This window comes from Callorhinus ursinus, unplaced genomic scaffold (assembly GCF_003265705.2).
Source record: "Callorhinus ursinus isolate GAN/ISIS: 27379988/994484 unplaced genomic scaffold, GSC_fseal_2.0 scaffold74, whole genome shotgun sequence".
Classification (NCBI taxonomy): domain Eukaryota; kingdom Metazoa; phylum Chordata; class Mammalia; order Carnivora; family Otariidae; genus Callorhinus; species Callorhinus ursinus.
Genome location: NW_027397136.1, coordinates 560,636 through 578,002, shown reverse-complemented (window position 1 = coordinate 578,002; position 17,367 = coordinate 560,636). Strand labels below are relative to the sequence as shown.

At 39.6% G+C, this 17,367-nt stretch overlaps 1 protein-coding gene and 1 pseudogene across 3 annotated transcripts in view; one reads left to right on the top strand and one right to left on the bottom strand.

Annotated features, from left to right (window-relative positions):
* BCL2L13 (BCL2 like 13) overlaps positions 1–17,367 on the top strand; it is a 124,269-nt gene that overhangs the window by 24,511 nt on the left and 82,391 nt on the right. For all 3 annotated transcript variants that reach the window (XM_073886931.1, XM_025851751.2, XM_025851753.2), the window contains exon 3: positions 16,170–16,259. In XM_073886931.1, the coding sequence (XP_073743032.1) occupies positions 16,170–16,259 (90 nt within the window). The remainder of the gene's footprint in view (positions 1–16,169; positions 16,260–17,367) is intronic.
* LOC112808616 (small ribosomal subunit protein uS14-like) lies at positions 7,044–7,354 on the bottom strand (annotated as a pseudogene).

The following is a 17,367-nucleotide window of genomic DNA, read 5'->3' as shown; positions in this document are numbered from 1 at the left end:
AAAAACAACCATGCAGTGGGCCAGATCAGTTCGGGGAACCTTATTTTTCTCATTATTATCAAAGAGCACAATCCATTTATGCACAAAACTAAATGCTGTTATTGTTTATCTTAAGCCCAGGTCTATGTCCTTGTCACTTCCATTCTTTAATCTATTTCTTTTTTTATTAAAATGCTTTTAATATATATGAAAGTATTTAGAAAAGTAAAAAAAATAAAAGAAAGTAAGAAGAAAAATTCTATAATCCAGTAATTAAAATGATGAAATGTTAACATTTTTTGCCATTTATATAGGAACATATAAATTTGAATTTATGGTTTTTAAAAATGAGGTGGTACATATGCCATTTGGTAACATTTTAAAAATTAACATATTTAGGGACAGCTGGATGGCTCAGTTGGTTAAACATCTGCCTTTGGCCCAAGTTATGATCTCGGGGTCCTGGGATCCAGCCCCATGTCGGGGCTCAGCAGGGAGTCTGCTTCTCCTTGTCACTCTCCCTCTGTGCTTCCCCCCTCTCTCTCTCAAATTAAAATCTTTTTTTAAAAAATAAATAAAAATTAACAACATATTTGAACATCTGTCCATGTTTCAATAAATAAATATCTGTAGTCTCCTGCTTTAGGACATTTAGCGTATTCAGCAGCCTTCTTTGGAATGGGCACATGACAGTCCTTCAGAGAGCTCGCAAATTCCTTAAACCTTTTCCTTTTCAGTTTCCAGTTTCATTTACTTTTCCAAAACCTTCTTCTGATTAGTTATAGCCTGATAGGTTTAGGAAAATACTATGTAATAGAACTTTGTGCAGTGATGAACATGTTCTGTATCTGCTCTGTCCGATATTGTAGTCACAAGTCACAGGAGATAGTTGAATACTTGAACTATGACTAGTGTGAATAAGAAACTGAATTTTTAACTTTATTTAATTTCTACTTAAACTTAAAAAACCTGCATGTGGCCAGTGACTAGTGCAATATTAGACACCCAGGTCTAGAAGTCAGGTTTTTATTTTCCACTATAAGCCAGCCCCTGTGTTTACAATAATTTGTTCACAATACCCCAGGCTTGAAACATAGAAGTCATTCTTTTTTTTTTTAAGATTTTATTTATTTAAAGATAAATTTTATTTATTTATTTATTTATTTGACAGAGAGAGAGAGACAGCGAGAGAGGGAACACAAGCCGAGGGAATGGGAGAGGGAGAAGCAGGCTTCCTGCCGAGCAGGGAGCCCGATGCGGGACTTGATGCCAGGACCCTGAGATCATGACCTGAGCTGAAGGCAGATGCTTAACGACTGAGCCACCCAGGAACCCCTAGAAGTCATTCTTTCACTCTTTTCTCTGCTTCCTGCCCTCTCTTTCTTCTTCTTTTTCTTTGTTTAGTAACCTCTACACCCAGCCTGGTGCTTGAACTCACAACCCCGAAATCAAGAGTCACATGCTCTACCGATTGAGCCAGCCAGGGGCCCCTTTTGCCCTCTTTCTTTGTCAGCTGTTACCAACTGTCCCAATTTTGTGACGATTCTCCCATTATCCTACAGGTCCTGCCTCAAATTATTTCAAGTGTCTCCTAATTTTTCTCCTTCACTTTATGCCTTCCCCATTATGCATTTTGCATGCTACAAGCATATTGAGCTTCCTAACATTGCCTCTTACATTGGAAACCCACGGTTATTCCCTTCCCCTGAGGCTACTTTACAAAACTTTCATTGGTTTCTATGATCTGGTCATTGCATCTGATGTCTCTTACCGTTTTGTATTTTATTTTATTTTAATTTTTAGCTTTATTTTAATTTTTAGAGAGAGCTTGAGAGCCAAGGTGGAGGGGCAGAGGGAATCTTAAGCAGGGGGAAGAGAGAATCTTAAGCAGGCTCCACACCCAGAGGGCTCGATCTCACGACCCTGAGTTCATGACCTGAGCCGAAATCAAGAGTTGGACACTTAAAATGACTGAGCCATCCAGACATCCCTACTGTCTTGTATTTTATTTTATTTTATTTTATTATTATTTTTTTAAATTTAATTTTTAGAGAGAGCGAGAGCAGGAACACAAGCCGGGGGAGTGGGAGAGGGAGAAGCAGGCTTCCCCTGGAGCAGGGAGCCCAATGCAGGACTCGATCCCAGGACCCTGGGATCATGACCCGAGCCCAAGGAAGACGCTTAACCATCTGAGCCACCCAGGTGCCCCTGTCTTGTATTTTAAACAAACCATGCTTATTCCTCAAACTGTTGCTCTAGAATGGTAGACTCCTATGATAGCTATTACTAATGTTCACCCATATCTAATTCTTATCTCCTTACCAGGAGCATGGGAACATTGCATTTAGGCAGGGCCATGTGACTGGTCCTAGCCAATGAAATATGAGTGGTGTGATTTATGTCCCTTCTAGGCTGTGGCATTTAAGAAGAAAGACTAACTTCTTAGTGGGAAAAATTAGGTTCTTACTGCTGTCTTTGCTGCTTTGCTATCCCATTTGTTATCTAAAATGTGATATAAAGCTTATTCTCATGCCATGTTATTATAAATAGGATCTGTGGTAGCATCCGTTGGTGTAATGTGGGTAGGGTTTGGTTTCAAGTTCATGAAGCAGTAAGCGTGAGAAGGAGAGGTTAAGGGAGGTGACCCAGTTCATGATGCAAGATTTTTGTCACATTGAATGTTTTTCATTTTTTCCTGAGTCATGTGCTGATTATAGACTTTTCCATAAATAGTTAACTCTACACTTTTCCAGAACCAGCCAGCTCTTCCAGACAGTGTTAGTTTGTGCTAAATATAGTCAACTCTTTTCTGGATTATATACTCTGACTAGTAGAAGTCTTCTGAATTGCATACTTGATGTCAAATAATAACTTCTATTATGCACAATTTTGCATTTATTAAGATAGAGCACCTTGTTGCTGAAGTAATTAATACAGATTTATTAATAAGACATTCCTTTTTTAAGTTAGAAAGGAGAGTAAGTTCATCTGTTAGTAAAGTGACTATCAAATACATGTAGCTGTGCTACTGGTTTGTTATTCACTCAACCATTAAGCAGTCACTCCCCATGTTTCCCTCTTCCCTTCAGCCCCAGGCAACTACTATTCTTTTTTTTTTTTTTTTAAGATTTTATTTATTTATTTGACAGAGAGAGAGCACATGAGAGGGGGGAGGGTCAGAGGGAGAAGCAGACTCCCTGCTGAGCAGGGAGCCTGATGCGGGACTCAATCCCAGGACTCCAGGATCATGACCTGAGCCGAAGGCAGTCACTTAACCGACTGAGCCACCCAGGCGCCCCTTAGCATAATGTCTTTAGGGTTCCTCCATGCTATAGCATGTATCAGAATTTCATTCCCTTTTTTTTTAAAGATTTTATTTATTTATTTGAGAGAGAGAGAGAATGAGAGAGAGAACACGAGAGGGGGGAGGGTCAGAGGGAGAAGCAGACTCCCTGGTGAGCAGGGAGCCCGATGTGGGGCTCGATCCCGGGACTCCAGGATCATGACCTGAGCCGAAGGCAGTCGCTTAACCAACTGAGCCACCCAGGCGCCTCCCCCTTTTTTTTTTTAAGTAATCTCTGTGCCCAACATGGAGCTTAATCTCATGACCCTGAGATTCAGAGTCACATGCTCTACCGACTGAGCCAGCCAGGCCCCTCATTCCTTTTTTTAAGGCTGAATAATATTCTAATGTATGCATATCACACATTTTGCTTATCCATTCATCTGCTGATGGACATTTGGGTTATTTCTCCCTTTTGGCTATTGTGAATAATGCTGCTGTTAACATTGGTGTTACAAACATCTGTTTGAGTCTCTGCTTTCAGTTCTTGTGGGTATATCCTCAGGTGTAGATTTGCTGGATCACATGGTAATTCTATGTTTAATTTTTGGAAGAACTGCCTTACTTTTTTCCATAGTAGCTGCATCATTTTATATTCCCATCTGTAATACACAAGGGTTCCAATTTCTCTACATCCACACCAATACTTGTTCTCTGTTTTATGGTTTTGTTTTATAGTAGCCATCCTAATGGGTGTGAAGTGTGGTGTCTCATTGTGACAGCTCATTTCTTTTATTGCTGAATAATATTCCATTGTATGGATGTACCATAGTTTGTTTCTCCATTCACCTATTGAAGAACATCTTGATTGCTTCCATGTTTTGACAATTATGAATAAAGTTGTTTCAGACATTCATGTGCCAGTTTTTGTGTTGATAGAAGTTTTCGTCTCATTTGGGTAAATACCAAGGAGCATGATTGCTAGATCATATGGTAAAACTATCTTTAGTTGTAACAAACTACGAAGCTGTCTTCCACAGTGGTTGTATCATTTTGGGTTTCTACCAGCAATGTATGGGGGTTCCAGTTTCTCTCTATCTTTGCCAAACTTGCTATCATTGCTGTTTTTGATTATAGCTACTCTAGTGGGTGTGTGGTGGTATCTCACTATGGTTTTAATTTTCATTTCCCTAATGGCTAATGATGTTGAACATCTTTTCATGTGCTTATTGGTCATTGGTATATCTTTGGAGAAATGTCTGTTCTTACCGTTTGCCCCCTTTTTAAAAAACTTTTTTATTGTTATGTTAATCACCATACATTACATCATTAGTTCTTGATGTAGTGTTCCATGATTCATTGTTTGTGCATAACACCCAGTGCTCCACACAGACTGTGCCCTCTTTAATACCCATCACCAGGCTAACCCATCCTCCCACCCTCCTCCCCTCTAGAACCCTCAGTTTGTTTTTCAGAGTCCATCATCTCTCATGGTTCATCTCCCCCTCCGACTTACTCCCCTTCATTCTTCCCCTCCTGCTATCTTCTTCTTTTTCTTTTTTCTTAACATATGTTGCATTATTTGTTTGAGCAGTACAGGTCTGTGATTCAACAGTTTTGCACAATTCACAGCGCTCACCATAGCACATACCCTACCCAATGTCTATCACCCAGCCACCCCATCCCTCCCACCCCCCACCACTCCAGCAACACTCAGTTTGTTTCCTGAGATTAAGAATTCCTCATATCAGTGAGGTCATATGATACATGTCTTTCTCTGATTGACTTATTTCACTCAGCATAACACCCTCCAGTTCCATCCACGTCGTTGCAAATGGCAAGATCTCATTCCTTTTGATGGCTGCATAATATTCCATTGTGTATATATACCACATCTTCTTTATCTATTCATCTGTCGATGGACATCTTGGCTCTTTCCACAGTTTTTGTTTGCCCTTTTTTTGATTGGGTTATTTGTCTTTCTGTTGTTGAGCTATAAGAATTCTTTATTTTTATATTTTTTAAAGATTTTATTTATTTTATTTGACAGAGAGAGAGAGCACAAGCTGGGGGAGCAGGAGGGAGTGGGAGAATCAGGCTCCCTGCTGAGCAGGGAGCCGACCATCGGGCTCCATCCCAGGATTCTGGGATCGTGACCTGAGCTGAAGGCAGACGCTTCACTGACTGAGGCACCCAAGTGCCCTTAAGAATTCTTTATATATTTTAGGTACCAGACCCTTATCAGATGCATGATTTCAGATATTCTCTTCCATTTTGTTGTTTGTGTTGGTAGTGTACTTTGATATATATTTTTAGTTTTTATGAAGTCCAGTTTGTGTTTTCTTTGATTTCTTACGATTTTGGTGTCATATCTAAGAAGCCATTACTTAATCCAGAGTCATGCACATTTTCACCTATGTTTCCTTTTAAGAGTTTTATAGTTTTAGCTTTTAAATTTAGATCTTTGTTAGGGGTGCCTGGCTGGCTTGGTTGGTGGAGTGTGCAACTCTTGATCTCGGTGTTGTGGGTTCAAGTCCTGGGTTGGGTGTAGAGATTACTTAAAAAAAAAATCTTTAACAAATTTTAGATCTTTGATCCACTTTGAACTAATTTTTGTATATGCTGTGAAGTAGGCATGTAGATTCATTATTTTGCATGGGAATATGCAGTTCTCCCAGCAGCATTTGTTGAAAAGTTTCTTCATTCCCCTGTTGAATGGTCTTGGTTCCCTTCTCAAAAATCAATTGACCTTAGGGGCACCTGGGTGGCTCAGTTGGTTAAGCAACTGCCTTCAGCTCAGGTCATGATCCTGGAGTCCCAGGATTGAGTCCCACATTGGGCTCCCTGCTCAGCAGGGAGTCTGCTTCTCCCTCTGACTCTCACCCCTTTCATGCTCTCTCTCTCTCAAATAAATAAATAAAATCTTTTAAAAAAATCAGTTAACCTTAAATATATGGATTTATTTCTGGCCTCTCAGTTAGATTCCATTGGTTTATCGGTCTGTCTTTATTCCATAACCATACTGTCATATTACAGCTTTGTAGTAAGTTTTGAAATTATAAAGCTTGAGTCCTACTTTGTTCTTCTTTTTCAAAATCACTTTGACTATTTTGTGTCTTTTGCAATTCTATATGAATTTTAGGATTGTTTTATCCATTTGTGGAAAAAAGGCAGTTGGAATTTTTTTTTAAGATATAATTTTTAAGTAATCTCTCCAACCAAAGTGGGATTCAAACTTAAAACCCTAAGATCAAGAGTCGTTTGTATGCTCCATGGCCTGAGACAGCCAGGCGCCCTGCAGTTGGAATTTTGATAAGGGACTGCATTGAATCTCTAGGTCAATTTGGAGGGTATTGCCATCTCAAATCAACTTTTTAAGACAGATTCTTATAACCCCATCCCAGATTTTGATTCAGAGTTCATTATTTCTGGAGATGTGTACTGTTTCATTCTTTTCTCAGCTTTTCTATCAGGAACGGATATTTGATCCTGAAATGAGACTTTGAGTGGGTGTGTGATGAAATTTCCCTGCATTCTTTTTTTTTCTTTAAATTTTTTTATTGTTATGTTAATCACCATACATTACATCATTAGTTTTTGATGTTCCCTGCATTCTTTTCCTTCAAATCTGTCCTCTCTCAAATCTGTCTCCCCATGTGCAGGATACCTGGGGTGTGGGAACACTGGAACCTATTTTTTAAACATTCATAACTGAAGTATTTTTATGTACAATGAGTTAGCATGAAGATACGTATGTTGGATTTCTGCAGTTAAGGTAGCTCTCTTGGATGACCCATTCAAGGAAATTCACTTAATCCAGCTTAATGAAGCCTCTATTCTTTGAGTACTGACGGAAGCACTGGGGCACATATTGAGGCCAGATTTCCGGATCAGACCGTGCAGGTTTGAGCAGATGTGGCAAGAATGAGAATCCTGGCTGAATTTTCTGGGATGGCTCCAATAGAGCTTCTGGTGTCCCATCTTGCTCTCTCAGATTCAATGAGGCAAAAGGCTATTTTGTACTTTTTAAAAATCTGTCTACTACGGTATCATTTGGGGTATTTGTTTTTGCTATTGAGTAAATAAATTGAACGATGTCTGTATGTTTAGTAGATGTTTTTAATTTGATTATAACTATTTGGGTGTTTTTTTTTTAAGATTTTATTTATGTATTTGAGAGAGAGGGGGAGAGAGAGACAGAGAGAGAGAGAGAAAGAGAGAGCGAGCATGAATGGGGGGAGGGGCAGAAGGAGAAGCGGACTCCCCACCAAGCAGTGAGCCTGTTGCCAGGCTGGATCCCAGGATCCTGAGATCATGACCTGAGCAGAAGGCAAATGCTTAACTGACTGAGCCACTCAGGTGCCCCTTGTTTGGGTTTTCTAAAGCAGTGTTTGTCAAGACTAACTGCCTGAATGCTTATTTAAAAAAAGATCATGGGGGGCCACTTGGGTAGCTCAGTCGGTTGGGCGTCTGCCTTCCCTTCAGGTCATGATCCTGGGGTGCTGGGATCCAGCCCCACATCGGGCTCCCTGCTTGGCAGGGAGTCTGCTTCTCTCTCTCCCTCCACCCCTCCCCATGCTCATGCTCTCTCCCTCACTTGCTCTCTCTCTCAAATAAATAAAATCTTAAAAAAAAAAAAAAATCGTGGGTGCTCCTGGCTGGCTCAGTCGGTAGAGCATGTGACTCCATCTTCTGGTTGTAAGTTCCTGCCCCACGGTTGGGTGTAGAGATTACTTAAAAAAAAAAAAAAAATCCTAAAAAAAATCATGGAGCCCTACCCCAGACCTATTAAACCAGATGCTCCATGATAGGGTTTGGGAATCTGTATTTTTAATATATTTGCTCAGTAATTTTATTGTGCGTTCAGTTTGGAGACCCATAGATTTAGAAGGTATTTTGCTCTGCCCATACAACTATTCTAAACTTGTTGATCTGATATTCACTTTGAAAGCCCTGAGTGTATTTCAGGCTGGAATATGATGATTGCTGACTCACTTGACTCTTGGTTTTACACTGAAGTGGGTGGGATTTGGTGTGCTAAAGTCTGTTTGTCTTTGAAACATTTTTCTCTGGGTTTATAGTGGAGGATTTATGCTGCATTGGTGCTACTGCATAGCTCTTTGCTTTTGAAAGTCTGGGTTGGGGTGGTGATTAAATGAAAATCACTGAATCTGTCTATGTCATTGGTTTGCTAAATAAATAGCCTTTTGTGTCCTGACAGCAGTAGACTTTTTCTGGTTTAGGTTTTCCACATGGCTTATTATCAAGTATGACAACTTGTCGTGTGTAATCAGCATCACATTAGTCTCATGAGAATAGACACTCCTTTAATCAGCTGCTTTTCTTTAATCTGGCGGGTGAGGCATATGGTAACCAAGACATTATTGTCATTTACTTTGTGGCATGGTGGTAGTATTGGTGGTGGTGTGATTGGGTGTGTGGGTGTGTATATGTTTTAGGTATGTAGATTTTCCAAAAAGAGACAGATGGCAGATAAAACATTCATGTAATCCTTATTTTTCACTGTACATCAAAAATTATGTTTTTTTTAAGATTTTATTTATTTATTTGACAGACAAAGCAAGAGAGGAAACATAAGTGGGGGGAGTGGGAGAGGGAGAAGCAGGCTCCTTGCTGAGCAGGGAGCCCGATGCGGGGCTCGATCCCAGGACCCTGGGATCATGACCTGAGCCGAAGGCAGATGCTTAATGACTGAGCCACCCAGGTGCCCCAATATTATCATGTTTTTAAAAATTCACTAATAATTTTACTTTTCAGAACATCTAAGATTCTTGGGGCGCCTGGGTGGCTCAGTCGTTAAGCATCTGCCTTCAGCTCAGGTCATGATCTCAGGGTCCTGGGATCAAGGCCCACATCGGGCTCCCTGCTCAGCCGGGAGCCTGCATCTCCCTCACCCACTCCCCTCTGCTTGTGTTCCCTCTCTCACTGTGTCTCTCTATGTCAAATAAATAAATAAAATCTTTAAAAAAAAAAAAAGAACATCTAAGATTCTTAAGTAATTTCTGTACCCAACATGGGGCTCACATTCACAACCTCAAGATCAAGAGTCATGCTCTATGGACTGAGCTAGCCAGGTGCCCCCAGAAGATCTACTTTCTAATCTTGTTTTTATATGATTTATTTGAGCCTGGGTGAATCATTTCCACTTCTGTAAGTCCCAAATTCTTCATATAATGAGGAGGATGGACTAGATGGCCTTTATATTACAGATCCTCCCAAATCTAAAATTCAGTGATTCACGCATTGACTAAAACTCCCATAAGCATGGAGATAATAGTTGAGGTCTTATTCTTTCCATTCCTCTTTTATAATATTCTCTGTCACAATTCCATCACCATAAATAGTCTAGTTAGTGTTCTATGTATGTGGTTGGTCTGTACTCTTATTGTCTTATGTAAAATGACTTCTTATTTTTTGTCATTTGAGCTAGCCTCAAAATTACTGATAACTTTTTTTTTAAAGGTTGTTTTTTTTTATTTATTCATTCAAGACACAGAGATACAGAGAGAGAGAGAGAGAATATGAGCAGGGGGAGAAGCAGAGGGAGGGAGAGAAGCAGGCCCCCTGCCAAGCAGGGAGCCCAATGCGGGGCTTGATGCGGGGCTTGATCCCAGGACCCTGGGATCATGACACAAGCTGAATGCAGACGCTTAACCGTCTGAGCCACCCAGGCGCCCCTGACAACTTTTTTTCAAATTCCTGTAATTTATAAGTAACTTTAATTTTATTGTTTTTTTCTTTATTTTTTTGTGTTTTTTTCCCCTTGAGTGTCCTCTCTCCTCAGCAATGTTGTCATTTATACATGTATATCTACACATTGTAGTCATTTGAGTCTTCATCATAGTGACAGTGATAGCCATCACTATCAAGTTTTTGAGTACTTTTTTAGTCCATACTTGACACAAGTCTAGGACAAAGGGAGTATCTCAGATAGCTTATAATGTGGTCAGAATGATAATAAACTATAAAATCATTGAACAGTATAAGACAGGATATACTTCAGTGTTACACTATGTGGCACAGAAGGAAAATATGAATGTTCAAACAGCAGTGTTACGGTAGTAGTTGTGAAGAAGATACTGTGGAGTAGTAGAGAGACTTAAATTGGTCCTTGAAGGGGTAGACAGAATTTGACTAATCAGGAAGAGGAAGGGCAGTCCAGGTTAGATAAAAATGTAGTTATAATATGTTCTTTTTATTAGTGAAGAAGTTGGCAGTGAGTTCATACTGGGCAGGAATTTGAATGAATTTTTAAAAAATTCCTTGCCACATATAATTTAATGTGGCTCGTAATAGCACATAATGGAAAAATCTAAATGAATTAATTAAATAAAAATAATCTAATAAATAAGATCAGAGTAGGAAAACTATACATTTCCTTAGTGGGAATAATAGAACACAGATGTGTAGTCTCTAAGGTCCCATACGGTAATACTAGCATTGAGCAGTGTATTTGGTTCTGAGGCAAAAGCCAAAAACAAGTGAAAGTATACTTAGTTCCAGATTTCTTTTTCCATAACTAGAAGCTATACTATTTTCTTTTAAGTGGAACATTATTCTTTAAAATATATATATTTTTTCACTTAGAGCTTTATTATGTAGGGCACAGAAAAATGTAGAAGATGTTGTGAATATCAAACATGATATTAGCTTTCAAAACACTGTCTCTTAATGTGATTCTGGATAAAAGCTAAGGAAATGACACCAAAGTGCAGCCCCGTTAAAACAACTAGTTAACACTATTTGGGGGCCTAGATTATACGTATGTACTTCTCTGATGGTCCAGCTTACTATGAGGATAAAATCTGGAATGTAGAGGAACGGAGTGATTACCTCTCATGTCAGACTGAAAAACAGATTCGGGGCACCTGGGTGGCTGAGGCAGTTTGAATGGCTGACTCTTCATTTTGGCTCAGGTTGTGAGATCAAGCCCTGGGTGGGGCTCTGTGCTCAGTGGGGAGTCTGCTTGAGATTCTCTCTCTACCTCTGCCCCTCCCCCATCAAATAAATAAATCTTTATGAGAAGAAAAGATTTAGCAGGTTGTATTCTCTAGCAAGAATCTGAAACGTTTAGGTGCTTTACATTTCCGAATAAGGGCAAGTCAAGAACAAACATATGGAACTTAAAAGGCTAACCAAAATTTTCAGCATATAGAAGTATGATTGAAGGAGTATCATCAGGTAAAAGAAGGATTTCTTTTTTTTTTAAGATTTTTTTTTTTTAAATTTATTTGACAGAGAGAGACACAGCGAGAGAGGGAACACAAGCAGGGGGTGTGGGAGAGGGAGAAGCAGGCTTCACGCGGATCAGGGAGCCCGATGTGGGGCTCGATCCCAGGACCCTGGAATCACGACCCAAGCCGAAGGCAGCCACTCAATGACTGAGCCACCCAGGATTTAAGAGATTTAAGAGAAGGATTTCTCTTAAAAACACTTTCATTCACTATAATTCATGACGGTGATTGATCAAAATTCTTATGTTGTTGGATGTAAGAGATTATTTGAGCCTGGGGGTGCCTGGGTGGCCCAGTTGTTAAGCGTCTGCCTTTGGCTCAGGTCATGGTCCCAGGGTCCTGGGATTGAGCCCCGCATCGGGCTCCCTGCTTTGTGGGAAGCCTGCTTCTCCCTCTCCCACTCCCCCTGCTTGTGTTCCCTCTCTTGCTCTGTCTCTCTCTGTCAAATAAATAAATAAAATCATTAAAAAAAAAAAAAGATTATTTGACCCTGGAGACAGTTTGAAGGCAAGTCTTTTAGAGACCAGTCACACCTGGAAACAGAAAACCATGGAACTTCTTGTAGTCAGGAAGGTAGCTTCTTAGTAAAACTTCCCAGATGAATTTATTGTGAAATGTGCCCTCACATTTTAAAAACTTAACTTTCCTTCTGAATTTTTTTTTAAAGATTTTATTTATTTATTTATGAGAGACAGAGAGAGAGAGAGAGAGGCAGAGGGAGAAGCAGGCTCCCAAGGAGCAGGGAGCCTGATGCGGGACTCGATCCCAGGACTCTGGGATCATGACCTGAGCCGAAGGCAGACGCGTAACCATCCTCCTTCTGAATTTTTGAATGTAAAAATTTTTTTAAAAATATTTTATTTACTTATTTGACAGAGAGAGGCCCAGCGAGAGAGGGAACGCAAGCAAGCAGGGGTAATGGGAGAGGGAGAAGCAGGCTTCCCTGCCAAGCAGGGAGCCCGATGCGGGGCTTGATCCCAGGACCCTGAAATCATGACCTGAGCCAAAGGCAGACGCTTAACGACTGAGCCACCCAGGCATCCCTGAATTTTTGAATGTAAATTAACTAAACTCTGTTGGATATGTGCTCAGGGGAAAAAAATTAGTTTTAGATCAACTGATATTAAGCCATATACAATATAATATAATAACTCTATTTCATATTACTTGGCATTATGTAGACTGTCAGAAGGTTGGTCCTGCCGATCCAAACTCATAGTACTGAAAACACATTCTGTATAAGCATCATTGATTAGAAATCTATGATGAACTGATCCTGTTTACAGAGACAAGATTTGGGGAAAGATCACTATCAAATAGTAACATTTTAGGGAATCCAAAGGATTGGTGAGTGGGAGCTACTATCTGTTGAGCTGTTTACTACCTAAAATGTAATGGGACTTATCTCATTAGCCTTGACAACATCTTTTTGAGGTAGGTTTTATTTTCCCATTTTACATAAGAGGAAAGGCTCAAGATTATTTTCCTAAGGTCACATGTAGTGATGATCTGGAATGCTTGACTCCAAAGCTTATCTTCCACTTTATTGATCTGCCTTCTAGGAAGCCAGAAGGGAGAGAGAGAATTTCATTGAAAGAGATAAGATTGACCTTAAATTAATTTCCCAGGCTGTGTTTGCCTTGTTTTAATAATGTCACAATATATTCTGGGTGTCACTTTACCTAGTATAGTTACATTAATCAATGCTATTGCAGAGCCATCTAAAAGTTTACAAATTATTTCTAAAAGGAAAACCTATTAGGGGCACCTGGGTGATGCATTTGGTTGAGTACATGACTCTTGACTTTGGATCAGGTCATGATCTCAGGGTTGTGGGATCGAGCCCTGTGTTGGACTCTGCACTCAGCTCAGTCTGCGTGTTCTTCTCCCTCTGTTCCTCCCCTTGCTCACGCTGTCTCTCTCTTTCTGTCAAATAAATAAAATTTTTTTTTAAAGCTCTCTGGATGATATTTACGCCTTCCCAAGTTTGACAAGCATGTCTTTTTTTTTTTTAAGATTTTATTTATTTATTTGACAGAGACATAGCGAGAGAGGGAACACAAGCAGGGGGAGTGGGAGAGGGAGAAGCAGGCTTCCCGCCAAGCAGGGAGCCCGATGCGGGGCTCGATCCCAGGAGCCTGGGATCATGACCTGAGCCGAAGGCAGAGGCTTAACGACTGAGCCACCCAGGCGCCCATAAATAAATAAAATCTTAAAAAAAAAAGAAAACCTATTATAATTACAAACAGTACTTAAGATTTATTAAAAGTCTATCTCTAAGCAAAATAAACCAGTCTCCAAAGACAAATACTGTATGATTTCACTTACATAAAGTACTTAGTGTAGTCAAATTGGAGAGACAGAAAGTAGAATGGAGGTTGCCAGGAGCTGGGGTTGGGGGGAAGGGAAGGAATGGGGAGTTATTGTTTAGTGGGTGTAGAGTTTCGGTTTTTCAGGACATAGAAAGTTCTTGGGACGCCTGGGTGGCTCAGTCGGTTAAGTGTCCGACTCTTGATTTCGGCTCAGGTCATGATCTTAGGGTCCTGGGATTGAGCCCTGTGTCAGGCTCAGTGTTTAGTGGGGAGTCTGCCTGAGAATTTTATCCCTCTCCCTCTGCTCCTACCCCTGAGCTTGTTCCTTCCCTCCTTCCTTCTCTCTCTCTAAAATAAATAATTATAAAAAATAAATCCTTAAAAAAAAAGGTGTTGAAAGTTCTAGAGATGAATGGTGGTGATGGTAGTACATTATGAATGTAAGTAATACAGCTGAACTACACTTTTGAAAATAGTTAAGATGGAAAATTTATGTTACACGTATTTTACCACAATTAAAAAAATTAGGGGGGAGCCTGTCTTTAAAGATGGACTTTTATGCTTAAGACAATTTATGAAGATTACGTTTTTCCTAGGATGTGTTGTCTTCACATTTTGCATAATAGATTGCGTTTGTTTTATATAATGTTTTAAAATTTTTATGTACATAATTTCATGTAAGGTATTGATGTAGGCAGAAATGATAAGTGAAATGTCATTAAGCAAATATATTAATCATGACATTGAAGAGATCCTTTGTGTTATATTTCAACTAGAAATACCTAAGGAACTTTATTTTTTTTTTGACAAAAAAATTATTTTTAAGTTTTATTTTGGCTAGTCCCAGCTTAGAAGGAAAGTGTTTTATGTTACCTAAAGGAAAATTATTTTTTCAACTTTAAATTTGAAAACTAATAAAAAATCTGTGAAATGTTGAAACAGTCAACCTTTTGTTTTTGAAGGGTATTTTTAAAGACATAAGGATGCTATAATAATCAACTTTCTTGGTCTAGGGGCACCTGGCTGTTACGGTAGAACATGGGACTCGATCTTGGGGTTATGAATTTGAGCCCCATGGTGGTTGTAGAGATTATTTAAAAATAAAATCTTAAAATAATCAAGTTGCTTGGTCTAAATTAATACACTCATCCTTTAATTCAGCTTTTATTTGTTTGCAAAATATCAAAACATACAAATGACAAATCCATCTCTTTCTAAAACTTAGTGGTAGAAAACAGTGATATAAACAATTGAAAAAGCACTGGAAATGTGTCTGTCAGTATATTCTGAATGTGAGAGGTGTGGGTTGTCATATTTGTATTCAGTATTTTAGATGAAATGTTGAGGCAGGAGAAATTAGTAGATTTTATTTTATTTATTTATTTATTTATTTTAAAGATTTTATTTATTTGACAGAGAGAGACACAGCAAGAGAGGGAACACAAGCAGGGAGAGTGGGAGAGGGAGAAGCAGGCTTCCTGCCGAGCAGAGAGCCTGATGTGGGGCTCGATCCCCAGGACCCTGGGACCATGACCTGAGCCGAAGACAGATGCTTAACGACTGAGCCACCCAGGCACCCCGAAATTAGTAGATTTTAAAGCATCTTGTCTCATTTTCTCCTTCAATGCTCTTCCCCTTTGTTCTCCATTCTGTGCCCCAGACCAAGACCTTCCTTTCCTTTTACTACATGATAATAGCTGTGACCAGTATTTTTGGTATACCCATAGTTCTCTTAAGTTGGAGGATATAAATCTTTTGAGGATAATAGGCCTTCTCTTGAGCTGCAGTTTGCATGAAGATGTGAAGATAAGGGACCATGAATATCAATTTTTGAAGACATTTATTACTTACCGAGACAACTTTTCAGGTTTCTTTTTCTATTATCATGTCAAAAATGTTTCTGAGATATTTCTGTCCTGACTTCCCACCTAGAAGATGAGGAGGACACAGCCTGGATTAATGATCTTTTTTAAAAGATTTTATTTATTTATTTGAGAGAGAGCGAGAGCATGCACAAGTGGAGGGGAGGGGCAGAGGGAGACGGAGAAGCAGAACTCGGGGCTCAATACCAGGACCCTGGGACCATGACCTGAGCCAAAGGCAGACACCCAACCAACTGAGCCACCCAGGCGCCCCTGGATTAATGATTTTATATTCAGACTGATCTGAGTTTGATTCACAGCTCCTCCATTGTGGTGGTCTAACCTACCCAAGCTTCAACATCCTCATCTTTAAGTATCTCTGAGCCCAGTAGCCTTGATAATGAGTTTTGATTTGTATTTTCTGACTTAAATAGTTAAAATACTACCCATATTCTAATGGCTTCTCTCTCTCTCATAGCTTCACAACCTCTGGATCAAGAAGTTTTATTAAAAGTTAAAACTGAAATTGAAGAAGAGCTAGAATCCCTGGACAAAGAAATTTCTGAAGGTCTGTTTATTCTTATTTTCCTAGTTACTTAGTAGACTCAGTTTGGTGTGGTTTACTGTTGCTTTGATATTTTACAGTAGAACATTCTCAACATTACACAGATTCATTGGTATAGGATTATAAAGGTGAAACTAGAAGGGATCCTTTTTCTTTCCTAGGGGATAGGTTTATAAATGTTTCCAAACCATACCTGACAGCCTTTTCCTGGTGTTAAGTAATATACTAAACAGTCATGTTAAGGTACTTTCCATTTAATGTCATTTGATTTGTATTGGTGTTTTTTTAATTAATAACAACCTTAGAGGGGAAATTGTAAGTAAGTTGCTTCCATTTTTGCATGGATGTATGCTATAGATAGTTGTAAGAGTAATATACATGTAATTTTGTGGGGGGTGGGTGCTAGCTGCTTGCTTTACTGGGATTCTATGCCCTGTATCCCACTGAACAACAATGATTCTGCCTTTTCTTCCCCCAGTTAGAGCATGGCAGTATAACACGGAGTAAGGAAGCAGATGAGAAGTTGGTATTTGGAGCTGAGGAGAGAGAAGCTGTGGTTGCTTCTTTCATGTGCAACATTTTATACTCGTATCACCTTCATAGTTTAAACTTTATCCATGGGGTGCCTGGGTGGCTCAGTCGGTTAAGGGTCTGTCTTCAGCTTGGGTCATGGTCTCTGAGTCCTGGGATCAAGCCGCGTATCGGGCTTCCTGCTAGGAGGGGAGTCTGCTTCTCTCTCTCTCCCTCTGCCTCTCCCCACTGCTTGTTTTCTCTCTTTCTCTCTCAAATAATAAAATCTTTTAAAAATAAAAAAATTTATCCATATGCAGGAATATTGAGTTTGAAGGTTCATTTTAAAAAGGGAATGAGATATCAGGAGCAAAATGGCAAAGGAGTAGGAGACCTAAATTTCGTGGTCCCAGGAATTCAGCTGGATAGGGATCAAACCATTCTGAACACCTACTAACTCAACAGGGGATCGAAGAAAAGAATAGCAGCAACTCTCTGAGCAGAAAAGCGACCACTTTCTGGAAGGTAGGATTTGCGGAGAAGTGAATCCGAGGCAGTATTTGGGAAGATAGATGGCGGGAGGGGGCCTCCGTCAGCTGCT